General features: G+C 37.8%; 1 protein-coding gene across 1 annotated transcript in view; it reads left to right on the forward strand.

Moving 5' to 3' along the window:
* Window positions 1-27,424, forward strand: part of CUNH1orf87 (chromosome unknown C1orf87 homolog) — a 67,032-nt gene that overhangs the window by 7,421 nt on the left and 32,187 nt on the right. Inside the window, exons 2-6 of the mRNA XM_040978601.1 lie at window positions 9,489-9,678; window positions 18,476-18,616; window positions 19,214-19,477; window positions 21,877-21,998; window positions 26,050-26,215. Of these exons, the coding sequence (XP_040834535.1) occupies window positions 9,489-9,678; window positions 18,476-18,616; window positions 19,214-19,477; window positions 21,877-21,998; window positions 26,050-26,215 (883 nt within the window). The remainder of the gene's footprint in view (window positions 1-9,488; window positions 9,679-18,475; window positions 18,617-19,213; window positions 19,478-21,876; window positions 21,999-26,049; window positions 26,216-27,424) is intronic.

A 27,424-nucleotide genomic window follows, 5' to 3' on the forward strand; every position in this document is an offset into this window, starting at 1 on the left:
TACAGCCCATAAGAACCTGGACCCACTTCTCGATATGTAGCAAGTCAATCACTGACACTAGAAAATGTAGATGTTTATTTTGCAAAGCACAGAACAGGCAAATGAGCAGCTATCACTCAATTCCTAAATGCTCTAAGCAATTTAGGCTGATGAATCTCACAGATTAAAGTCAGGATTAAGTAGTGCAAGATCACCTTGGGTGCGGTCTTAAGTTGGTTCACATTGCTCCTGACCTTCCTTTGGTTTGTCAGGGGTAGGAAGTGCCATGTTCTTTTATGATGACAAACTTGGCTTAAGAACATTAGCCTGTGTGGATCATCAGTGTATATGTTTGATCAGGGCCTAGAGTTCCTCTGAAGCATCTCTTGGAATAGCCTCTTACATTAGAATGTTAACTAAAAAGGCAATGTTTAAATTCTTTGTATTTTGGCATCTTGCAAAGCCTGATCTTTGTACTACCTCCTTAATTTTTTTTTTGTAGTCATCACATCTATATTTATCTTAGGATAATCATGTTCTGTATGATGGTTCTATTCCATGCTTTTTCCTCTCACTTTTGTTGTTGTTGTTATTATTTATTTTACTTTTTCAAAACTAATTACATTGCATTATGTGACACAGTTTCATAGGCTCTGGGATTTCCCCAACTCCTCCCTGTACAGTCCCCTCATGGTGGATTCCTCCACCTTGTTGCAGATTTACAGTTCAAATCCAGTCATGATTCTTTCATTGCAAGCATGTACCATGCATATATTCCAGCATCTTATTGTCCAGATAAATTCAACAGTTTCTTGGGGAGACCATCTCTGGTCTGAAGGTAGAGTTGGCAGAATATCATCCCGATCAATTAAAAGCCCCAACATAACATCAACAGCAATTTACAACATTATGGAATCAATTGATATGATATTGAGTAGCCAATATGTTAAAAAAAATGCAAGTTCTTAAACACATCTTGTGACTACTTCATTGACATTTCAATTTTAGTTTATATATAGAACCAGCTGCCATACACCTTAAAATGGCTATAGGGTATGATTCAGCTGTCTCATGTCCATTTTCATTTTAGTATTCAGCAGTTTATAGTATTGAAGCATAATTTTGCTGAACTTTGCAGGTGTTAGGATAGTCTAAACTGGCTTATAACTCTAACAAGACATGTGTCAACAGTTGAGGTGCAGAACAGTTTTAGGAGGGGTGTGCAGAGAAATCTTCAATGCCTTATTGAGGAGTAACTAATCTTTGTGTCCTACCTAGCAAGGTGTATGTGAATCCACACTGACTATTTCCTGTCTGGTTCTAAGCTTTCCTTGTTGTTCTCTATCTATTCTAAATTTTTTTTGTTTGCCTTTTTTGGGGGGAGGGGTCCCTCTAGAGTGACTCTGATGGTCATTGCAAGAGAGGGTGGGGACCAAAAGTTGGAACTAAGCAAGGACCAGAGCAAGCTCCTCTCCCTAGTCCGGAAGGAAGGAAGGTTACTGTTCCTTTTTTGCGGAATACTCAGGGCTCCTGGTTGTTGTTCCGATGACCTTGGATCCTGCGAGGAAGGATTTGGGTATCTTCCTTCCTATGTGGTAGATCCAAATGGGGGTGGGTGACCTCAGAGTTCTTGGTCTATGAAGGTACTCCAGTTCTCTGTGGACTCCTTGGCGGTTGGGATGTAGTCCTTAGTGCCCATAAAGATAGCCCTTGGTAAGGATCCAGGAGTCTTCAGGGTTGGGATACAAGCCTCCTCCTGCACACCTGCTCCACTCTGTCCACCCCTACCCCTGCCTGCTCTGTGCATATGACCTCCTGTTAAGAGGTTGTCAGGATCGCTACTGATTCCCACTATATGTCTTTGTAGTTTTACTATTGTCTAATCCTGATTCAAGTCTGTTTTCTATGAGTTACCAGTTATGTTCCTGATAGGTAATACTTCACGTCTTCCTCACACATTCTAAGGAGATGGAAGATTTCTTTGCTCTCCCTCCCCATTTCCGAATTACCTCCTTAATTTAATGAGCTAATCTTCAGCAACTAGTTGAGTTGCGATCATGAAAGTGAGGACAGGGCCCGGCGGGGTGACGCAAGTGGTTAAGGGCCTCGCCTTGAACGCCCAGGATCCCATATGGGTGCCGGTTCTATCTCGGCAGCCCCGCTTCCCATCCAGCTCCCTGCCTGTGGCCCAGGAAAGCAGTAGAGGACAGCCCAAAGCTTTGGGACCCTGCACCCGCATGGGAGACCCAGAAGAGGCTCCTGGCTGCGGATCGGCATAGTATCGGCCGTTTTGCTCACTTGGGGAGTGAATCATCGGACGGAAGATCTTCCTCTCTGTCTCTCCTCTCTGTATATCCACCTTTCTAATAAAAAAGTAATAAAAATAAATCTTTAAAAAAAAAAAAAAGAAAGTGAGGACAGAGGAATCACAATCTGAGAGTAAGTAACCAGAACCTAATATTATCTGTGTTATAGGCATTCAGAAGAGGAGCTTGGTTTCAGTGTTTCTTATTTCTTATAACTCCTTAATTTTGAGAAGTATAGGTAGGGCAGCCATTCCAGCTACTTCCGATGATATATGATATAGTGGGAATTTTTCAGGATTGGAAGAGAGGAAGCATTAGGTATTGTTTTCAATGAAATTTCTATTCTCAAGCCTAACTAAAAGGTACTCTGTCATTCAGTAGGTTTTGACCCAAGTAGTTTCTGCTTATTTTTTCTTCTTACAGGTACATTATCATTCCATTGTAACAATAAAAGATTCAGCAAGCGGATATTGTTGTATCTAACATACAAATTAGAAAGATTAGCAGTTTCTGCCACCAGGCACTTCCAGTCCCAAACCAGGAGTAGAGCCATCTATTGAGACTCCAAGTGAGGTCAGACATATGATTAATCTGGGTGTGCATATCCTGCAGAGCTAGGGAAATGTTCCCAGAGCTGTCAGGGATGTATATACAACATTCTATCTTAATGAGGGCGTAAGTCCCCCTGGGGAGGCCATGAGAACTTCCAAATTCACTTGGCTTTGGAAGACTGCCTTCCCCAGTAGAAAAATTTCAGTATTTGGCATTGTCATTTAGGGCACACGGAGTGTAATTTGTTAGTGCTTCAATATGCCAACTCACAGTCTCCAGCTTTATTGGTGGACAAAGAGAGAATTAAATGATCATACCAGTGGAAGACAAACCAGGTCCATTGGTAGAATGGAGTTGTAAAGTTAGCAGGATTGTATGTATTCTTTATCCATCTTTCTTAAATCCAAAATGTATCTTTCTATCCATCCCAGGGTAAACCAAGGCCAGAGATTGATGTTGTATAGCTGTTGGCTTCCATTTATTGCTGACCACTGCATTCCTAGCATGTGCTTCCAGTCAGTCACAAACCAAAACCACAATTTGTTAACAGTTAGGGACAAGGATTCTCTTGATTTCTCAGGTGCTATTTGCTATAATGAGAATATGTTTTTTCAAGGCTGGCATTATGACAGAGTGGGTAATGCTGCCATTTGCAATGCTGGCATGCCATATCAGTGCCAGTTCACATCCTGGTTGCGCCATTTCTGCTCCAACTCCCTGCTACAGCACAGGGAAAATAGAGGAAGATAGCCCAAATTCTTGAACCCCTGCCACTTGCTTAAAAGACTCAGGTGAAGTTCCTGGGTCCTAGCTTGGCTTGGTCCAGCCCCAGGAAATTATAGCCATTTGGGAAATAAATCAGCATATGAAATACAAATTTAGTGGATAAGCTGGTTAAGCCTGAACCTAAATTTCCTAGCCACCCAGGTTAGAGTTGGCCCTTGGGCTGGGTCTCTTTCCAAGTTACAGGTCCACTTAGGAATTCCAATTCTGTATGGTAGATTATGCAGCTTGAAATAGATGAATAATAATGGCTAGTTCTTGCAATTTTTAAATCAATTTGTTCACTTAGGCATCCAGAGCAGAGGAAGAGTTTCACATGCAGTAACTCATAAAGGCTCAATTGAAGCTTGCTTCAGTGAGCCACTGGAATGCTGTGCAATGTCATTAGCAAATCCTTACCTCCGTTCCAGTTGTTGCCTTGGCAAGTTTTAACCGCTGTACGTTTGAAAGTATATGTCCTCTTTCAGTCTTTTGTGTTAATTGAAATCTTCAGAAAGCACGTGAGTTCTATTTACTTCCTCACAATTTGCGTACTGCTTGCATAACACAAGTAGTGAAAGCATTTCAGTCATCACTTTGAATAAGCAAGGACATTAAAATTTGGGAATGTTTTTCTTCAATACAATTTTCACAACCCTTAATACTTTCTCCAAGTGATGATGATAAGTCTCCACCCACCAGGTGGATTTGTCTACCACCAGCAACATATATTTTAATTTTATTTTTGCCTTTGAAATTATTTTATCTATTTGACAGTCTTACAGTAGAGTCTGCTTGCCAGTCTTTCTCTTAATTTCTCTCCACCAGTTTGCACTCCCAACTGGCTAGGGGATAGGCCTGCGTTAGGATTGCTTTTAGTATAACTCATACACTTCTGTTTAATGTTTTGTATGAGTATTTCAATGTTTCAGCCAGTTATGAATCTTTTTTCTTTGAAAGATTTATTTGTTTGTATTGGAAAGGCAGATATGAAGAGAGGAGGAGAGACAGAGAGGAAGACCTTCCATCGTATGGTTCACTCCCCAAGTGGCCACAATGGCTGGAGCTGAGCCAATCCGAAGTGAAGAGCCAGGAGCTTCTTCCAGGTCTACCATGTGAGTGCAGGGTCCAAAGGCTTTGAGCTGTCCACGACTGCTTTCCCAGGCCACAGGCAGGGAGCTGGATGGGAAGTGGGGCCATCGGGATTAAAAGCAGTGCCTATATGGGATCCTGACATGTTCAAGGTGAGAACATTAACTGTTACACTATCACACCAGGCCCCAGTTATAAATCTTGAAGTCATTATAAGGTTGTACCCCATCCATAGTGAGTGTTCTAATTTAAGTTTATCCTTCAACAGGATTTCTGCATCAAAATCACTCCTTGGTCATTTACTAGCCAGGTGTCAAATTTCAGGAGTCCAAATCCCATTCCTGGGACAGTTTAAGTCCTATGGGAAATAGTCTTACTTTAACTGAGTCAAGGATATATTTGAAATACATGCCATCACAAAAAAGTTTTTAGTTTGACTTTTGTGCTATATTACTTTTGAGACATGGTTAGCCCTTATTTTATCGAGAAAGCATATAGTCCAATTTCTGTTAAGCAGGACAGTGTACATCCACTAATGGGTTCCTGCTGCTTCTACTAACCTAAAAAATCTCTTGAGCATGCTGTATTTTTTTTCTCCTGATGTCACATTCCTTTTCCTTGCAAACCACTTTGTCAATATAATACAAAAAAAAGCATATTCAGAGCCAGTGTAAATGTCTTCTGTCTTGTCTCTTAAAAGGCATATTGCTCAGGTGACAACTGTTGAGTTCAGGGTCTTTTGTCATTGAACATGGTGGCAATACTTCTGCTTCCAAAATCTCATGCAAAGTTACCATCACACTTCCAGCCATTTGATTTCCCTCGTCCATGAAGCTGCTTCTATACATTAAGACTTAAAGATATGGAGTCTTTGAGGAGATATTGGTCAAGACTGGCCTGCTGAGACAGACTCATTCATGTGTAGCTAAATGTGTAGATGGTAAAGTCCTTAGAGTAACATTTACATTATTGAATAATTACAACTGTACAGTTCTCAGATGTATCAGCCGATTTAGATGGTAGTATCAAGAGTCTCTGAATAGTTTGCCACTGGACACTTCCCTTATTTTTTGTGCGCCAAGAAGTTGCAAGGTTTCTCTGGGCTGGAACCTGCAGTACAGTGCTGTGACAATGCCAGGCATTTGCAGACTTTCATAGGGTCACTAGCAGGGAGTTGGAACCAAACCGCAAAAGGTGCTATGGCTTTTGGGAATTTAACAAATAATTGTAAACTAAAAAAAAAAATCCACTTTGTTCCAAGAACATTACCATAACATTAGACTTCATATTTCAGTTTTTGTCGAGTTTAGAGACACATTCAGCTGTACCCCTACATCCCTTTCCTGTTTTATATTTTATTGTCTTTTTAAAGAAAGTTTGTTTGTGCTGATGATTGCTTATAACTTCCAAATATGAACATGCTCCTTTACTGAGATTAGATTCCCATTCATGCATTGGCATACTCTAGTTGGAAATCGGTTGCATTGTGTTCCTGCCAAAACTGTCAGACCTTTAGGATGGTATCTGCTAACCTTTTGCTGAGAGTCCCCACCTTCCCCCATCCCCATGGAGTCCTTCATTTGAAATTTTTTGTTCTCTGTAGGGGTGGAATCCAAATCAAATATGAGGTCTGGTGAGGTAGATTTGCATGGGAGGTGGGGCCAATGGAGGATGCATATACTGCTTTGGGCATAAGATTCTGCCAGTGGTCCTTGCAGTGTTTCTTTCTAATCCCCAGGTTTAGTAGACAAAGGCACTATAGAGCTGTGTTGCAGGAAGAAGGGCAGTTTTCTCCCCATTAGGCAATCATTCAGCAATGCAATAATCGTCCCTAATTGCTCAAATTCCTGGATATCACTGAAGTCCCCATGGAATCTCAAGGAGCAGCAACTGAGGCTGGAAGTACAGTTGCAAAACTGTGTGGGTCTGGATTACATGGCACCATCCGTGGCCTTTCCCTCCTTTCTTTTGAAATGACAACGTGCTATTTTCAGTCCTGTAGGTAACAAGCACACACACACACACGCTTAGAAGAAAGGCCTATGCGTTTGTGAACAACATGACAGCAAATGTGTGTTGATGAATTGCTAGTGCTAAAGACCCACGCATGCTGTGTCTCAGCTGGAGAGTCATTTTCATAATTTTAAAGTGCTGTGTATTTTTTTTGCCAAAAAAAATCCCTCTTACTTGAAACAGATTTTAAAAGTTATTTTTGGTCTTATATCTACTGTGGCTGTTTTAAGAGCTAGACAGATAAACTCCACATTTCTCAAGCAGTCCTACACCAAGACTGCCCATACAAGAATTTGAAAGTTATTAAAGCTAATGCCTCTCTTGCCCTCATCCAGAGCAAGTGACTTTCTACCCTGCAACCGTTTGTACCTTCCAATTGTACATTCCCAGTTTCCTACTCTTCACATAATCCCAAATTTCCCTCAATCCTATCCAGACTGTGCACAGTAAAAAGTGAGGTTGTACAATCCACCAGAGTTAGATTGAAAGCCTGGGCACACGTTTGAAAAAGCCATGAAGAAGTATGTAAAACATATATTTTCTGAACCTTAATTTCTTCATCTTAAAGTGAAAGTAACATGAATTCCTGCCGATAGGATTGACCTGAGTAATAAAAAATCTGATGGCTAGAAAGGGCAATGTCTAGCTGTCATGGAGTTCAATGTTCAATGATAGAGCTACATTAGTAACCACTGCAGGCTAGCATTATTTCTCTTTCTGATAAACTCCATCTGATTCAGCTACCATTTATTTAAAGTTTAAGAAGGTATGTTTTGGATGACTTATGCAAATTTATGCCAATTAATTTCAACATAAAAGTGCAGAGATTGCCTTTTAACTGCTCACTGAATTTTCAGACATGCCACACCCATGTGACAAATAGCCAGATTACAAAACTATTCAATATCCGTATCCCAGAAGACCCCATGTCTCTATCTGGATTCTATACATCCCACAAAGAAAACCAATATCCAAGCTTCTAGAATCAAGTTTAATGCCATTTGTTAACCTGATTGTATTTTTTTATTATCAAAGGAAATTTGATCTTCTTTAAGTTATGGAACTTACAACTCTTCTCTCACTGTAAGAACAGTTTGTTAGGTACACATTCTCCTGCCATTCGTCCCACAGTGCACTGTTGTGCTTTACACTGGACTAACAAAACTTCAGTCCTGCGTGAGCCCTGCTATCTGCCTTCTTGGCATCCCTCAAGGTATGGGAAATTCCTTGAAAATATCATCCACTCTAAGGCTGATACCACAAAATTTCATGATCTTCCACTTTGGCTGCTCAGTTGTACCCAGCCAACCTGTCTTATTCTTCTGATCAGTCATTTCCTTCTCTACATAGCAACTCTTATAAACCATTTTTCTGCCCTTCATTAAATATTCCTACCCCATAATGTCCCCAGTGAGTTTTGGTATATAATCCTTCTATGGATATAAGACAAAAAATTAGAGCTGTCCATAATTAGCCTAACCTCTTCTCAGTCCCAGCACTAATGAGACTACCTCCACACCTCCATCTCTAGCACCTTTTCCCGAAGTTTCCTCTCTGCATCCCAGTGGCACCCCATACAGCAGTGCCAGGACCTATAATTTCACTTATTCAAACCAAAAAGTATCAGAACACTTATTTCATGCTTAGATAGCATGAAATGTTTCAAAATTAATATTTATGGCATCAATAATAACAACCATAATTTATAGAATACCATCTAGATACATGGCATACCTACTTTGAAATTTACTTTTTTCTTATTGCAAAACAATAGTTTTCAGGTTAAAACCCTAGAATAATTCTATGTAATAACATTTAATGGAGTGGATTGGAATACCCTGAATTTTACCATCTGGGGATGTTGATTTCTAGCATACTTTATCTATTTTTAGTATGTACACATTTATATACGTATATTTTGAATAGTTGAAATAATAATTTTATACCTATTTTAAATTGAATATATATTGTTATTAGAATTATTCCTAACCATTATAACTCTATTCCTTCTATAATGCAAGCATAAATGAAGTGTTTTTTTCATCTACCTTTTATGAAATATTTAGTTTCCAAATTTTCTTTGCACTTTTTCCTTCATGTATATTCTTAAAAATTAATCAATTACATCAAAAAGTTTCAAGCTCTTGGCTGTGAAGATGCTTTCTTAGGTCACCGACTGAAAGAATTACACTTGCTTCTGTGGCTATCAGAATTTCAGTTTCTTATTTTCAGAAGTTTTCTATGTTTATTTTTGTTTTTATTTGTAACCTTCATAAGTGTAATTGTCCTTTTACATTTTTTTTCATTTGCTTGGATCACTTCCTTCAGGTTTTATCTATCTCATCTCTGCTATTAAGCAGAGAAAATTAACTCTCGTGGTGAGATCACTGATGAGAGAGGTGTGGAGGGGAACTGAAAGCAGAAAACCTCTTCATTTTCTTCTAAATGTAAGGGCCAAAACTGCTTGTTAGACTTATAAATAGTAAAGACGATCACCTTTACTATTTATTTTTCATATTATTTATTACTTACAGTAAGAATCTGGAGCAAATAAGTAGATTATCTTTGCATGTTTGAGGAAGAAGGTAGGGAAAGGAATAAAGCTGAGACCACAACATGGTTTCTTTATGGTGACTAATCTATAGTTAAATAACCCATGTTTGCTTTTGTGTTTCAAAGCACAGTGTGATCACTGTTTATATCACCAACTAATACCTTCTATTGTTCATGCCAGTCTAGTGCATCCTGAACCTACCCTTTGAATAACAAAGCATATCTTCACAGCAAGGAAAATGAGAACTCAAAGGCAAACTCCCAAGAATCAACCCAGAAACTCAAAACTTCTACTGTGAAGCAAGTGAGCGGTGATGAACAAACAAATTACAATCCAAATGATGTGGAAGAGAACACGCTCTCAGAGAACAATGAGAAATTCCGGTCAGTGGCACATGGCAGCAGATTCCTGGATGGCAAAGTGAGTAACAAGAAATACTGGAGCTTTTCTCAGTAATTTACTGGAAAATACAGACAAAAAGTAAGGTTCACACAATCACACATGTATGAAATAATAATACATTTTGCATGAGATAGACATTAAGTCATTTTTTAACTCTGAAAATGATTTGCACGGTCATTTGGGATTTTCATCTTTGTTGACCACCAATTGCGAAGGTCTGTGTTCTCTGTGGTTAATTCAATGATGCTCATAATAGAAACTTAAGTGTCACTACATTTGCAAAATTGGAGCATATTACAGGGGAAGGAACTGTTTGCTTTCACATTACTGGAAGAGATAATTTATATATTCAAGACCCAAATGAAATCATGTCTATATATCAAAACACTAGAGGCCCAGAATTGTCTTGATAGAAACATATCATTGCATTCTGTTAACAATCAACCCAACAATCTATAGCAAGCTGATTTTGTAATGGTAAGTCTAAATGATTAGTAATTCGTAATTTAAAAGCAAGTATAGTAGCAGTTGAAAGCTGGATCTAAATTAAGACAAAACTAATGATTCATTGGTAACAAAACACCATTTCCAAAAATTGCTGAAATTGCAGCTAAACAGATACTTGGAGTAGGAGTTTTGCAATGTTGCCTAGCATTAAGTGACAGTCAGATATTTTAGTAGAATACTGATTAGAGTCTGCAGTAGACTGTAACTTGACTACTTTTAGTTTGTAAGTTTAATAGTCAATTCTAAACTACTACTAAACTAAACTAATTCTAAACTACTGAGATAGGTATTTGTCTTTAGTCACACAAAAAGAAAAATGAATACCTAAGGTTCTGTGAACTTTTGCTCATAAGAACAAGCAGGGGGTTATAAATGTAAAGTGGTTGACAGCCCATCAAATGGGATTCAGTCTATAGTCTTCTAGGTATTGTTAAACACTAAAGTTCATTTATGAAATGATTTTCTCAAATCGTTAGGAATACAACCTAGGCTGAAAATGACCTCATAGTTCCCAATTAATGTATTCTATTCGCTTTCCTATGAGGCATCCCTGAATTTAAGACTTCATTGAAACAGAAGGTGATTAATCTACCAAAATAAAAAACTTGTAAAGATCCTGAGGTTTTGCTCTAGTTTTGATTCTCTTATTAATATATATGATGATGGTCTTGATCCCCAGGATGAGATCAATAATTTTATAGCAATTAAATGCTTTCATTATTGACTGTTTTTGAATAAATTTTATATTTGCTTTTTGGAATTAATCTTGTTTTGGAGGTGACAGTTCTTTTTATTACCACAGAATAAATGGTAAAACTGAACCCCAGAAAAATTAAAGTACAGATGAAATGTTTTCCAACTTTTACCTTTACTTAAAGTTTAGTTAGTCTTTCCTGTTATAAACATTACATAATTATGTAGAAGTTTTGGCAAATAGAAGAATATAAACAACAGCAAACCAAGAAAGCCTTTGGGTGCCTTTCCTATTCCTTCACTTGTTTTTATGCATAGATATACAATGAGAGTCACTATGTTTATAGACTTTATTAAATACTGCTTGATTCACTCCATGACAAAAATTGGCATTAACAATTTCATCATATGCATCACTTTATGAGAATCAACAAATAACATTCACATATGTATTAACAAATTTACTTTTCACTAACGGTGAGGTAGAAACTTATCTTTATTTAATGTTCTTTCAGAAATGAAGAAAAAGTGCCATGTTAAGCTTACAATTCAAGCCCAGAGTTTGGGTCCTAATCACCACACCAGAAGGTTCTTTTACACTGAGATTTCCTGATTCATCAAAAAAAAAAGCTTTGTGGTCATTTAAGACTTTTTTTTTCTTGAAATAGAAATTTTTACATTGAGCATCCTTGTAATATGTCAAGCTGCCCATTCCTGCCATGATCTCTGTCCCCCATTGGAATGCATAAACTATTGACTAGGTAAACTGTTCCTGGACTTCCAGGAAACAGACCATTTGCTAACTCTGTGGTACTAGAGGGAGATGATTTGATCTCTTCCATCCAAGACTTCAGCAGCTTTTGTGGGAAGCTCAGTGGGGCTAACTTGCAGCCACCAAACACAGGAAGGCCTTGTGGGAGGTGTTAGGACTAATTGGTTCTCTCTGCTGAGTGGCAGTGTGGTGCTGGCCTGCCAGATGGCAGCCACAGTTGCTTGATAGAGAGACCCTCATTACCACTTTGACAAAGTGGTAACTGGAATCCTGTGCAATTACAGAAGCAAACCAATCAGAACTCCTTCTAGATCCTTTATCGCTCACATGAAGGAAAATAAGCTCTCCTGCCTGATACTTAACAGGCAATCTGGATCAGCTGAATTTGCTCCAAGAGAGAAGTTGCTGATAAACACTGAGCTAACTAGCACGGATAAAGACAGGCAAGTGTGAAATTCTTTTCCAAATGACAGCTTAAGTTTGAAGAGTATCATTGGTAAGAGCTAAGCAAAGCTAAAAATATAAAGAGAATCCTTGGATCTCTGTGTATGAGAAGAGTAAGTTGTGTCAGAAATCAACAACGACAAATCTTCATTTTGTGAGTGAGGAGAGAAAGAGCCAAAGACCTTAAATGATTTAGAGCTTCCACGAGTTGTTTAAGGTGTCAAAACAGGAGACTTTGGCTCTACTGTCCACCAATCCTTGTTTTTTTTTTTTCTCCAAAAATCTTCTACTAATGAGTATGTCTTTGAATATACTATTTCCAGTTGTATTGTTCCTCAGAAACACCACTTATGCCTTCAGTTGAAAATTAAATAAATAAAAGAAGAATGTGTGATGAGCAACAAACTCAGTAGCACAGACTCAAAAATAAAATTAGAGTGTGCTTTTTGCATCTGGCAGCATGCAAATGAAAGTGTTAGTGCTTTAATTTTAGTCGCTATCACAGATGACTGATAGGACGTTCTTTTCAAAGGCACTTTGTAGGATTTTTTCTGATTTTTTCTTCACAGTAACTCTGTGAAGCAGGTAGAAATACGTGGTGTTATCCCTATTTGGTAAGTGAATAGCCATATGTCACGATCATGTCTACCTGGTTGTGCACTCACAGCTTAGATTCAACATGCTCACAGCAGAACTCTGGTTGTGCTTTTTCCTGTGATCCGCTCCGTGTGATGGTCCCGACATTCTCCTGTTAGCTAGGAAGAAAGCTGGCACAGCTTCCCCCTTTCTCTTTCTAAAACTGATAATTAGGCTCAACACAATATCCTAGTAGCTAAATCCTCACCTTGCATCTACCAGGATGGACACTTGTCCATGTCCTGGCTGCTCCAAATCCCATCCAGCTTCCTGCCTGTGACCTGGGAAAGCAGTGGTGAATGACCTAAAGTCTTAGGAACTTGCACCTGCATGGGAAGTCCAGAAGAAGCTCCTGGCTCCTGACTTCAGATCAGCTCAGCTCTGGCCATTGCGGTCACTTGGAGAGTGAATCAGTGGATGGAGTATTTTTCTTTCAGTCTCTCCTCCTCTCTGTAAATCTGCCTTTCCAAGAAAAATAATTATTCTGTAAGAAAAAGCCAAAGGAAAAAAAAAAGCCCTGATAACCAACCAGTCATGGCATCCTTTCTCTGAGCCTCTCGAAATGTCCTCTATCCTTGTTTCCCTGTCATCAGTTTAGTCAGACTACCTTTGTGTTACCAGACAGAACTGAGTCGGCTTCAAATTGACTTTCCTGTCTTTTTCCTGTCCTTAACTTATGTTGGTCATAAGAACTGGTGTGTAACAAGTCAGTAAAATAGTTAGTGGTTTATATCAAATGTCAGCTAAGACATCTCATTTAACTCAGAAGACTTCAAGGTGAGGATTTGGTTCAAGTCTTTGTTTTTCTTGTTGTTCTGAATACAGTGGGTTCACCAAGCCACATTCTTGTCATAATGACAGAAATGATTCAAGAGGACAGTCTCAACCTTGCAAGTATATTTGATTATGTTTTCACTAACATCCTGTTGGTCGAAGGAAACCACATGTCTAAGGAGAACACCAGTGGGATAGGGATGTATATGCCAACATCTTCAGGAGAAATTTCAAAACCAAAACTCAAGGGTAGCTCTTCTTAAAACACAAACCCATTGTCATATTCTCATTGTTTACTACAAAATTTCAATTCCTTAACTTACTATTCCATCTCAACAGTCTTCCTTGCCTGCCTTCTCCCCCTTTTCACTAAGCAGTATTTCTATTCCATAAACAAAGTTCCAGGCTCATTCTCCTGCTGCTTATTGTCTTGCTGATGTTTTGTGTGGAATTCTCTCTTTCATCTTTGATTAACTCTTAATATGAGAGTCTCAATTAAAACATTGGCTCTTTAGATAAGTATTTGATTTCTAGGAATGAAATAAGCTCCTTTTCTGATCTATGTGAATTTGTGCATATCCGTACAGTGAATGGTTTAATAATACAAAAAGCTTTTTTCTTATATTTCTCTTTCCAAGTCTGTGAGGCCTTAGAAACGACTTACGGCTTGTCACTTCTGTTTCCAGTATAGCAAAATCACCCTTTAGCTTAGTTGTGAGATATTAAATGCTTTCACTTTACAAACTAGAACAAGTTAAGGGCATTCACTATCTGATTTTGGGTTTGTACTAGGATAAGAGCTAATGCAATTAAATTTGAAAAACAAATTAGTCTTAATATCTACAAATGAAGTGGTAAAACATTTGTGTCTCTTCAGATATAAGATTAACATGTAAAAAACCAGGATAGCTAATGGAAAATCTACTGGAACAGTAAAAAAAATTCATTAATTGTAATAGCAATAACAAATCAATGGATTTCATATATACATATCTAGATATATACATACATATATGTACATACAAGTATACACATATGTGTTTATGTATTTGTGTATATATACATATATACATATATACTAAAATATATATATAACATATATAGATATAATATATATAAAATATATACATATATATATACACTAAAATTAGTTACAAGATAAATAGAAGAGAGGCATCATTTACACTGTTAAACTAGTGCCTAAATAAGATAATGAAATACATAAAAGGCCAAAATGTAAAGTTAATAAATATGTCTAAAACTTTATGAGAACTATATAGAGAATTCCTGAAAGACACAAGAATATTTTAAAAAATTTTCTATTAATCTAGAGAATATATTTTGTGTAACTCTGTAGCCACAATTTCAAGAAAATAACCACACTTCCCTCACTCAGATGGAAAGGGATGCTATATCCTTGTACAGAGGAAGTTAATATCAGATGCCAATGCTTCCAGAAGAAATTTATGAGTTTGATGGCTATTTCTCTTTTTTTCACTCTTCATTTTCTTTTTAATTTTGTTTATATAATTGAAAGGGATGCACGCCCATGTGGGCCCCAGATCAGGGTGGAGAGGGTCAGGTATGGTGAAAGGTGAATTGGATTCTCTTCAATTCTCTTTCTCTCCTGTATCCACAGGAAGGAGAGGAGGCCATTCCTTGCCATCAAACCATATTAGCACTCAGGGATGGAGGACAGTTCTTTGATGATGCCCTAGAGACCCCGGTGAGGGGAAGAGTGTCCCAAGGGTGTTACTTGAGTGGTTTTTCTAATTCAATGACATATTTTAATTCTGCATACGAAAGCAATGTAGTATTGAAAATTTAATATCAGTAATATTGGTATTATTGGACAGCCACAGAGAAATTTTTTAATTGTAATGGCCTCTCAATTAACAGGTATTACATATATGTATATGTATTATGTGTGTATTTATATATGTACACATATATATGCATGTATATATGATGACATATTACAAATGGATAGGAGACATAGGTATAAAAATACCAAATTATATCAATGAAATGGAGTGATTTCCTTTATCATCTGGAAAGGAAAAACTTTCATATTTATGATTCAATAGCTAAATATTTTACAGACTAAAATTTCAATATGCAATGAATGTTTTACTTGTCTCATCCTAGTGTAGTATTGAAACAGGATTCAAACATTTGCATATCTTACTACAAAGGAGATCTTAAACAAGTCACATCTAATCAAAACTCTACTAAAAACATAACATTGATTCTCATTTCTCTCTGAATAAAGAGCTTGGATGCTAACAAGAAACAGGCTTTTTTTTTTTTTTTTGGCTGTTTTTTTTTTCTGCTTTCCTCTTTAGCCTTGCATTTTTCAAAACTCAAATTACGCTTTTTAAAGTCTCTCCCCCTCCCTCTTTCTCTACCTCTTTTATAAGCATATGTGAAATTTTGACTTTTTTTTTTTTTGGCAACTCATTTTTTTCCCTGAAATCTTTTTTTTTCTCTTCTCATACTCTTTCCCTTATCATTATCCTATTCAAAATAAATATAACTTATCTTTCATACCTAGATTTAGATGTCCTTACTTCCAGACCCATGACCACTAATCCAGGTTAAGTCAAACAATGGGCTCTTATTGTAGAGGCCCAGACCCTTCCATATCACACTATTGAACCTGCTTGCTGTGCCTTCTGCTATCTGCATACCCTCTACTCTGTGAGAGCAAGGGCCAAGCTGCTTTGCTCACTTCAAAGTTTATTACAAAGCTTAATACAGACAAAGAAAACCTTAAATGTTTCTTGAATGGGGAAATAATATTACTTAATTTTGTAAGCCTCAGTATTCCAAATACAAAGACTACTGAAACTAACAGGGCTGAACCTGGGGTGCAGAAGTTATGCTATCATCTCCAATGCCAGCATTATCAATCGGAGACCCAGCAGGAGTCTTGGCTGTGCTCCTTCTGACCCAGATGTCAACTAATGAAACTAGGAAGGTAGCAGGAAGTGGAACAATACATGGTCCCCTGACACTCATGTAGAGCCCTGAATGGAGCTCTGGGATCCGGGCTTTGGCTTTGTTTGGCCTTGGCTGTTGTAGGCATCTGTGGAATGAACCAGTTGGTAGAAGATCTGTTTCTCTTTCTGTCTCTCCCTCTATTTTTGTTACTCTGCGTTTTAAATAGATAAAAAAATAAGCCTATTAGAAAAGAATACTAACACTGCCAGTTTCTTTAAATGGTTTTTGTAAGGATAAGTTGAATGGCAGTATATGGAAATATATATATATAATTTATTTATTCTGATTAGTCACTATAACATGTATGTATATATTAAAGCATCACCTGAAACTTAATAAATATGTACAATTTTATGTATAATAAAATTTTAAAGACTTATTTGTTGTTTTTGGAAGTCAGAGATATAGAAATAAACAAGAAAAGACACAGATCTTCCACCTACTGGTTCACTCACAAAGATCAGTTCTGTTCCAGACCAAAGCTGGAATTCAAAACTATGTCTGTGTCTCTTACGTGGATGGCAGGGAACCAGACACTTGGATCAACTTCTGCTTTTTCCCAAACCATCATTGGGGAACTGGATTGAAATTGCAGCTGCTGCAACATGAACCAACATGCAAATGAGATGATAGCATCTCATGCAGTGGCTTTACCTTCTATGCTGTCCCTTAATTTTTTTTCATTATACAAAACATGAATGACCAAAGTAAAGCCTCCATATTTTGCCTTTTATGAGGCAAATCACATATAAGTAACTAGTGATATTTTAATGCTTATTCTAGAGCTCTCTCTTTATTATCAACTCTAGACAACATCTTTATTTTTTTATAGAATAAGTCAGGACTATAAAGCACAACACACAGGTGACCACACACACACATGTTGCTCACTATGACTACCAATTGAATACAGACACTTAGTTTCAGAGAATCCTTCTTGTTCTGTCTCCTTTAAATTACCTAATATTTTTTTTTAAAATTGACTCATTATACAAAGTTTTGTTTTAATGAAGTACAAAACAGCAACAGACATGTAACCATTCCCTTTGAAAGAAGAGTTAGTTATAATTCCTAAGAGAAGCAGACTTGCCATATTATGCATGACCACATGGGGAGACACCACCTTCACTCAGAGAAGGCCAGCAAAAGCAAAGCCTGGACTACACACTTTTTTTGGAATTTCTCCAAGAAAGGCAAGGCAATCTAGGTTAAACAGCCAGGCTTTAGGCATGGATACTGACACTAGTTGTCTGAAGCCTGGTCATAGGTTTATTGTTGGCAGGGAAAACATTGGCTTAGAGCATGAGAGACAAGTTCAAAAAATGAAAGATGCATTTACAAGCAAGGTATTAGCCATCTCTAGGAATGAGTTAGTCCTGGGAGGGGTAGTCTCCCTAGCACCAAGATAGCATCCTCTCCAAGATGACAAAACATCATAAAAATAAAAGACCTTAACAAATGAAAAACACACCATGCTCTATGGCATGATGGAATGGGATTTCATCATTAGGTCTAATTTCATTCTATTCAACTGTAACTTTATATGTGACTCTGCACTATTTTACAGGTAGTTCATCATTCATTCTACTACAACTTTTAAGAACATTGCTTCACGTACAATACTCTTTTCTTCATCTATTCTGTTCCATTGTTGTCAAAGCTCAGGATCACCTTTGGTGCCCTTCCTGGGGCTGCCAACTCAAGCAGCCTAGGGATACTCTTATCACTAATATAAACTTGTTTTCAGTTCACACTCTGCCTACTTTTGGTTATGGACATCTTTTCTTGCATAAATGCATTCGTCTAACTTATGTTACCTAAATAATACTGAAACTGGTGTTGAAGCAAGCTTCTTACAAGAGTGAATTTTATTTAGAAGTAAAATTGTCTTTAAATAATTTAGTTAGCTTTCTCATAGTCTCCCTTCTCTCCTCTCTCCCTTCCCCTCTTCTGCTACTGGTTTTTGTTTGTTTTTGTTTCTTTAAGGTCTCCAGATGGACAAATGTCCATTGCAGCTCTGTGCCTACCGGAGACCAATCATTATCCTATTTGCATGACTTTCCCAGGAGAAAGCTTCGAAATCAGTCCTTGGAACAGATGGCAGTGGCTGGATCTGAACAACCTGAGGTGTGTACTCTAACAGCAACTGGCTAGTGTTTTCGTTGTATATGAAGTGGTACTATTTGTTGACTGTACTTTTTGATGCAGAGTAATTGAAAAGGTGGTTTGGGCATGGCCTAATAGACACCAGATTTCACATGTCTAGTCAGCGTTTCAGGAATTATCCTTGGGGAGTTTGCAGGCCAAATCTAAATGCCTCGACTGAAAACCTCATTCTCCTACTTTCCTTTCCAAAATACCCTGAGCATGAAAGGCATTGCACCCTTGATCTGCAATCTAGCATTAATCCCCCCAAATTCAATGTGTCTCCTAGTTTTGATATTCTAAATTATTACAAATCAAAAAGGTACACTGTAAAAGACAGCCAATTGACTTGAAAGAATCTTCTTTGGTTTTCTTTCTTCTCCTGAGGGAACAGATTGAAGGCATGGTAAACCCATGAATAGTCACAGTTTGAGCACCTGCCTGCAGGTACTGACACCTTGTTATGAAAGTCGCTACTCCAAGAGTAGCAATGTGCTTCTCCTTCCTGTTTGATGTCTTTAGCATCTTGTTTTAGATCCATGCTGTTGTTTTTGCCTTTTTTCCTCATTGTTACTTTAGGATATTGACCAGAAGCCAAGTGGAATCACAGAGGAAGACACTTTGCTTCTTGCTGTTGTCAGAAGAGAACTCAAATCACATGCCCTGAGTTCCAGCTTCTTGGATAAGCTTCAAGAAGAGCTGCAGATCCTGGACCCTATCTCTTCAGGGTGTCTTCTGCAGTCCCAACTGAGCCACCTCTTCCTGAGACATAAAGTTCCTCTGCAGTTACCAACAGTCAAGATTCTTTGCCAGCGATTTTCTAGGATGTGCTCCCCTGAAATGGTAGGGCTATGATCTATCTTTAGCCACTTTTTTTTAAAAAAAGATTTATTTATTTTATTACAAAGTCAGATATACAGAGAGGAGGAGAGACAGAGAGGAAGATCTTCCGTCCGATGCTTCACTCCCCAAGTGACCGCAACAGCCGATGCTATGCCGATCTGAAGCCAGGATCCAGGAACTTCTTCCGGATATCCCATATGGGTGCAGGGTCCCAAAGCTTTGGACCATTCTCTACTGCTTTCCCAGGCCACAAGCAGGGAGCTGGATGTGAAGTGGAGCTGCCGGGATTAGAACCGGCGCCTATATGGGATCCTGGGGCGTTCAAGACGAGGACTTTAACTGCTAGGCCATGCCGCCGGGCCTGGGCTATGAACTATCTTAAGTGTGGTTCTTTTTTTTCTGTTACTTTTGCTGGTCATCACCAGGGTGATGGTACTAAGATGCTAGTTTTTCTTAAGAGTCGCTTGTACTATGGACCCCTAAGGTAAAATAGTTTATTTATATGACTCAGTGGAAGATTCTAATTAGGAAAATAAAGCTAGGCATTTCAGCCCAGTTTAATTGCTCTTTAAATGGTTTTCCTATTCCAAATGTTATCATCTAATTCTGACACTGAGGAAAGTTGTGGACTCAAAATGAGGGACCTGCTTGCTTCCATTCATAAAGCAGCTCAACCTGTAAGTCCCCAGTACGAATGGAAACTGTTTTCTGTTTTGAGACAGATCCTTAGATAATTGAAAGCAGGAAATATCTTTGAAATGTAATCCACCATCGCCATTTTACTGATTTGGAAACAGGAACAAAGAGGTTGTCATGAGCCTACTCAACACACCCAAGGCATTAACGGCAGATCTAATATTGAGACACAAGCTCATCAAAAGGGTCTTTAGACATTGTTTTTTTTTTTTGGAAACTCATATGTGTGACTGAATATAATGTTGTTTAAGTATAACAACATTAAAATATAAAGAAGAAAATATTTAAAAAATTGGGAGAAATAATAGCAGTAAGCAAATCTTCAGTGCACACCTGTCAACAGCAAGGCAATGGTAAAACAATCCTTACATTAAATTTTTACTTATTTATTCGACAAAGAAAGTTTCCATCAGTTCTCTCTTAAAGTGCCTGCAATGGCTATGGCTAGACTGGGATAAATCCAGTAGCCAGGAATCTAATCCAGATCTCAACTTCAAATGATCTGTTTCCCCAGATCATTCATTCACAGTAAGCTAGAATCTGTTCTTGTCTTACCCCAGGCTTTAATACTAGCTCCAGCATTCTTACCTCTGCACCAAGGGGCTCGTTCTATTTGATTTTCTGATACATGTTTATAAGGTCAACACTGATCTCCTAGAAAAGGTCACATGATTTATTAAAAAGATAAATGTGAATTATAGGGCTTATCAGATGCTCAAATATGTATTCTCTCTTCTGCTAATGTCAATTATTACATAATGGAGTTAGCTGTATATTTATAAGAAATGATTAGCAATGCGATATCAGTTTATTTGTACAATCTGTGTGAATCATTAGTCAATCATATTTTGGGGAGAAATTTAGTTTATAGCAAGGTCCCTGTGTAACTTTACTCCCTCATTGCTACCTCCTCTACCATACCAGAATTTTTTGGCCATATCATGCCAGATACATTATGGTGCCATCTGACCCAGGAAAGGAAATGATCTCCTATGTAGAAAAAATAGTCTTGAATGCTTCAACTAGTCGAACAAATTATTGACCCAGAAAAAAACTTAATGTATCTGCTAAATACATTTAAATATAAATTATATTCTGTATAATAAATATACTACACATGAGACGGAGAGAAGAGAGGAGTTGAGACTAGGATGTGCCAATACAAATTACCCCAAAGTAGTCATAATGGCTGAAACAACAAAAGTTGATCTTTGCATTTACACTGAATTTCCATAATATGTCAACAGGCACTTATAATCTTGCCCAGGGACACAGCCTGATTAAACAGCACTCTAGATTATTTTTAACAGAAAAGTGAAGGAATAAAATGGGAGCTCTGGATGGTCTCCTGTTGCTAGTTTACTCCTTGACCCAAAAATGGCATACATTATTTATGCTCACAACTCATTTGCTCAGATTTGTCACATGCTCTGACCTCAACCCAAAGTCAATGAAGAAATGCACTTTTACCCTTTGCCCAAAAGGGAGAATAATAGGAATTTTTGGTTAAAAGAAAAGGAAAAGAACAAAGGAAAGAAAAAACGCCACCAATCCATATTAAACTGAGAACTGAGTTTCATAAATAAAAAATTGTTCAAAACTTTCAATTTAAAAAATCTCCAAATATATTTCTATATAAGCGAGCATCTTCCCTTTACATGTAAATCAAATGAGGTTGATGTAGTTTATATTTGATTTTTCAGGTGGATTACAGAAAGCTACTCTGCTTTCTAAAAGATGCAATATCGGGTGATTCACTGAAGAGTCAATCAGGTGCAGACAAGAACATGAGGGTAGTTCAGAGCCACAGCAAGCATCAGCAAAGGTATTTTCTCTCTGCGGTGTGTGTGTGGGGGGTATAATTCTCTGCTATCCTCATCCAGTGCCACAGACTAAAATCAAATTTATTTTTCACAATTCTGGAGGTTGAAATTCAAAGATTTTTGCCAGCAAGGTCAAGTTCTGGTGAGGGCCCCCTCCAGGCTGCGAAGTGTACATTTCTCCCTGAGTCCTCACATGGCATGAAAACAACCTGCCAGTTCTCTGCCTTCTACTTTAAAGAGCATAGTCCCATTCATGAAAACTGTGCACTCTTGCTCTAATTGTCTGCTAGACCCTTACCTCTGAAGAGTACCATGTTGCAATGAAGGTTTGACAGGTGTAGCCAAACAAACATGCAGTTCTAAACCCTAGAGCTGGCAGGGATCTCACAAGAATTCCCTCTAAAGCTTCACCCTATACAGAATCACTTTGCGCTTTAGCAATTCTTGGCTCAGGTCTTTAGTTTTCTTTCTTTCTCTTTTGTATTCAGGCCAACACAGAAAGTTATTTGCAGCCATTGCATATGTTTCTTAACATTAAGCATGTGTTCTTTTTATGAGGTTGCCATGTGAAAATGAAAAACCTCATTATGGAGCAAAAAAATGATTGTGTACGGGTGCAGAGATTGTCTGTAAATGTGACTCCAAAAATATGTTCTGTCCATGAACTCCTAGGTTACCAATACCAGCCAGAGAAAGGTTTTAAACTCAGGAAAAAATAATCCCTCAAAGCCCTTCAGGCAAACAAATGACTCCAAATAAAAACAGGATGTGATGAATATCAATAAAAATAAAGCACAGAAAGTAGAATATTCACCATGGTTACACAGAGAGAGAGAGTGCAATATTTTGGAGGATAACCTTCCCCAGAAACCAGGACTCAACTGTTGACTCTGCCTCTGAGTGCCTGTGTGACTTGGCATTCACTTAATCTCTCTGGACATTCTTCACCTGTAAAACGGAGATGATAATAAATGCCACCATACTGATTTGTAAGATGAACTGCATTATCTTCATAAAAATAGCGTTTGGTACCTAGTTAGTGCTATGTATGTATGGTCATACTTTTAAAATAATCTCTGAGAAAAAAAATCACTCTGCAGTTATCAGAATGTGATATCGCATATAAGAGTCATGACACTGGAGCTAACCACTTCACTTTGGAAAAATATTCCTCAGCTAAGTAGTCTATGGTGCGTGTCTTTTAACCCTGATACTTCATACAACATTCATGGAACATCAGCTGCCCCTCCGTTCCTTGTTGCTGCACATAGTGAATTCCAAGGTTAGCAGGCCTGCTTACTTTTTCAAGCACTGTTAGTTCAAAACAAACAACAAACAGTAACATTGCCATGCAGATACTCGAGCCAAATATCACCCTGAGAATAACTGTCCTCCTGAGGGCAATAAAGCCCTACAAATGTTTAATAGTCAGGAATCATCCTTTATATAATACAGATTGTGAAATACTGGCTGGGAGAGGGATAGAGCATGCAGTGCAACTCCTCTCCATGAATTGGCAGACACAGGTCTTACAAGTGCTATGGAGGAAAACTTTCCTGACCCCTGAAGATAATTTTATTTCTTGGTTATGCAGTCCTGTAGTATTTTTCCTCCCTAACAATCATTAAACTTTAAAGGTATTTATTTGACACTTAGGTTTAGAAATATCCCTGTCCTAAATCTTTAGCAAAGTTTTTACATAAAATATAGGACATGCTCAATACATATATGTTGAACGTGATTAACACAAGTAATTACTTAACGATTTCACATCATTTTACTTGCAGGAACACCTGAACATCTCCTCTACTAAAAAGAAAAAAAAAAGAATGCATAGGAGATCATTCTGAATCTATCAGAGAAGTTCCTGCTTTCTGTAAGCTAGACAGTGTGCTTGTAGAACACACTGATGGGCTGATGGCTGGTAATGAGCCATGCTTTTCATTAATTATTCTGCATCTCAGGAAACTTCACTCATCACAGTCTAATAGGTAGGACCTCTAACAGTGTAGCTCTGTAATACTTTAAAGGATTTCTGATTTGCCAAGGACAGCAGAGGGAGTAGCAAGGGTTCCAACATTTCTCATCCCCTAAACTGAACCTGATAAAAGAAACCCTTGCACTACATTCTCTAAGAAACTCCACCAGCTGGAACAAATAGATTTCACACACGCCTGCCCATTCTTTACTCAGTATACTGAGCCAGGGGCTAAAGCCTCATGAATTCTCCCAAGCTCTAACATTCCAAAGAAAAAGTAAAGGAAGGAAAATTTCAGATTTGATTCAGAGACAACGACAGTTGATTGGCTGAGTTATGGGCCAGGGATATGGGCCCTGGTTCTGAAGACTGTTAAAGCAATCAGCTGACACTGTGCCCTTCTAGAGATAGAGGAAACTCTGTCTTGGGAGCTAGGGACTATTTGAGCAAGGATAATGCTAGAGAAGTTGCTGACCAAAGTGAAGACACATGCCTGATATTCTTCTCATGCACAGAAATTTTTATAAAATATTACAAATAAGTAGTTCAGAATAGTATAATCAGGGACAGAAGCTTGTATATGACTCACAGAAAAAAAATACATGACCTTTACAACAGTTTATATAGATATAAAACTAGTTAATCTCACATACTAGCCAATGTAATAGATAAACCAGTCTTGACCCATGGAGCAATCTGTTGAGGTGTCGTATTTGAGACAATAACAAAAGAACCAGAGATGAATTGCAATTTAGGCAAGGGTATTAATGAAATGATCAAGGCAATAAGAAACAGTGTGTCTGGCAGAGAAGTAATAGGGCATGCATTAAGTTTAGACAGGCACAGTCTCTTGCTAGCTCCTCATTCATAGATGGTATATGGGTAGCTTGAAATCAACCATGGAGAGAGTATTTGTACAATGGAAATTGGTAATGCTGCAAGTTAGTTTTTCTTGAGAGAGGGCTTTTAAGACTTACAGGTATTAATGGAAAGAAAATTGGTTTGCCTGTACAAATCTGGAGGCTATGAATTATAGACTGTTTCTCAGAGAAAGTAGCATTTAAGTACAAATAGTAGAAGCCATGAAAACTTTCAGAGTGCCAATAGAACTCTGACTCCGACTACAAGGGCCAGGGCAGTGGTGCAGCAGGCTAATCCTCCACCCCGTGGTGCCAGTATCCCATATAGATATCCCAATTCAGATCCAGCTCTCCGTTCTTGACCTATGTAGGCGGTGGAGGATGGCCCAGGTCCTTGGAACCCTGCATCCATGTGGGAGATGAGGAAGAACCTGCTGGCTCCAAGCTTCAGATCTGCTCAGTTCTGGCCATGTGGGGAATAAGCCAGCGAATGGAAGGCTTTCTGTCTCTCTTTATCTCTATAAAATCCTGCCTTTCAGATAAAAGATAAATATATTTTTTAAAAAATAACTGACTATAACATTGTATCACACTGTTGTTTTCATCTATTAAAGCAAAAGTCAGAAAAACTATCTTAATAATTATATATACTTTCATGTCAAATTGTAACCCAATAATTATTCCCAAAGAATTGATGAGCTTCTCAGATATAAAGACTAAAGTCAATGATGACGCAGAATGTTCTGTGGTTCAGGATGTCTTCCTAAACAGGTTCCTTGGTTACAGGCTTTATGAAGGATCTACTTGCTTTGTTTGCTTTGCTTATCACCATGGATTGTTTCAAAATTTTCCATTGTTAAATGTATTAACTTTAAGACAAATTAATTGAATCAAGAAATGATTATGACTGCTTATGTTTTCTCTAAACCTAGGGAAAAGGAACTATACAGGTGGCTTAAGGATTTTGACCTATATCATGATTGAATTGGTTGGCACATCCTGTAACATATAGAGCTCAATTAGGGGCAGTAGATTTGAGTTACCAATGAAATTTCCACGGGCAGTCCCAGCACCAGGTGATGAGGATTGTGGCAGGCCTCCATAAGTGGGTTCTCTGGTTCAGCAGTGTAAAGTTGCCAGACATGGCTGAAAGCGTGCGGCTGTTTGGGGTAGACCCTCTTTTCTTAGTTTTTTTCTCTGCCTTGTTCCCACCAGACTTTCACCTCAAGACTCCAGCTCACCGACAGAAGTGAACAAGGATCTGGTGGGGATTTTGAAAATGGCATTAAGGACAGCCAACAGTAAACTCAACATAGAAAATCTCAATCTGAGTTTTCGAAAAGAAGATCGCTCCTTCTCTGGCTGTCTCCCCCCACCCAAGGTAACCAAAATAAGATTTCAAATGTGTGCAGTGTTAAAAATGCTACTTCAGAACATTGGGTATAAAGTGAGAAGGCAGAGTGATAATCTGAATTTTGTGTGTGGATTATATTATGCAAGCATGTGCTTAGGAAAAAACAGAGAAGGAATTATGAAATATGCATAGTTCATTTGGAAACTGTTTCAATTGTGCTAAGTTTTATGTTAATAATAGAATAGATGAAAATATAGAAATAATATTTCACAATGGAAACAAGTTTTTTTGAAGACCAAATGTTCATTTTTTATTCCATCTCCCAGCTTCAAGTGAAACCAGCTTGAGGTGTCTTATTCCTCAGGAGCATCTGATGTAAACTGATGTAATTTATTGCTGACAGAAGTTAGCATGCTGTTTTGAGCAATAATTAGCAGCAAAGATGTATGTTACAGAAGAGGATTCAGAAACGTATTAACTCATCTATCTTCTGTAGTTAAACAAATTCTAATCACAAAGGTAACTTGGATACTGGTAAAATAATTGCCAGTTCTAAGTGTCAAACATTTTGCTAAATGCTTTGATTACCTGAACTCATTCACTTCTTTTGTTTCATTGTCTTGTCTTCAGGGCATCGAAAAAAGTTTACACTGAGAAACAACTCTACCAATATTACAACTTCACAATTACATCAGTTTCTTCGAAAGATTCTGAGCTGAAAGCTTGGAACTTAATGGGTTAACACCTATAAAGTTAATCCCTTATATTGTTATTATACCCACTTCATAACTAAAAAATGTTAAAATGTGTAGAAGCCGGTTGAATCACCGACAGACTAACAAGACAGAACCAAGTCTTGAAACTGAGAGCCAGAACTAAAAATTAGGTGGTATGTGGAAGGTTCCAGTGAACACAAGGCACAAGTTATAAATCTAGAAAATTAGAAATTACAGAAAGAAAACATCGGTGAGAAATAGCAAATATATCCTTCACCTAAGTATGTGGGATTAAAATTGAGTTACATCATTTAAACTGATGGTGATATTTACTAATGGGAGCAAGAATACACTGTTACATTTGGGTTCTTGTATTCTGGTACAAGGCAGATTTCTCTGATATATCCTTTAAATAATCAACTGCATAAAGCAAAGCGTATGGTAGTTTAAATGCATTATGTGTGTTTGTGTGAGAGAGAAGGATAGAATAGTAATAGTACACATGTAACCAGAAAGAGGC

The sequence above is a fragment of the Ochotona curzoniae genome, unplaced genomic scaffold (genome assembly GCF_017591425.1).
Source record: "Ochotona curzoniae isolate NIBS_2020 unplaced genomic scaffold, NIBS_Ocur_1.0 contig_291, whole genome shotgun sequence".
In the NCBI taxonomy this organism is placed as follows: Eukaryota; Metazoa; Chordata; class Mammalia; order Lagomorpha; family Ochotonidae; genus Ochotona; species Ochotona curzoniae.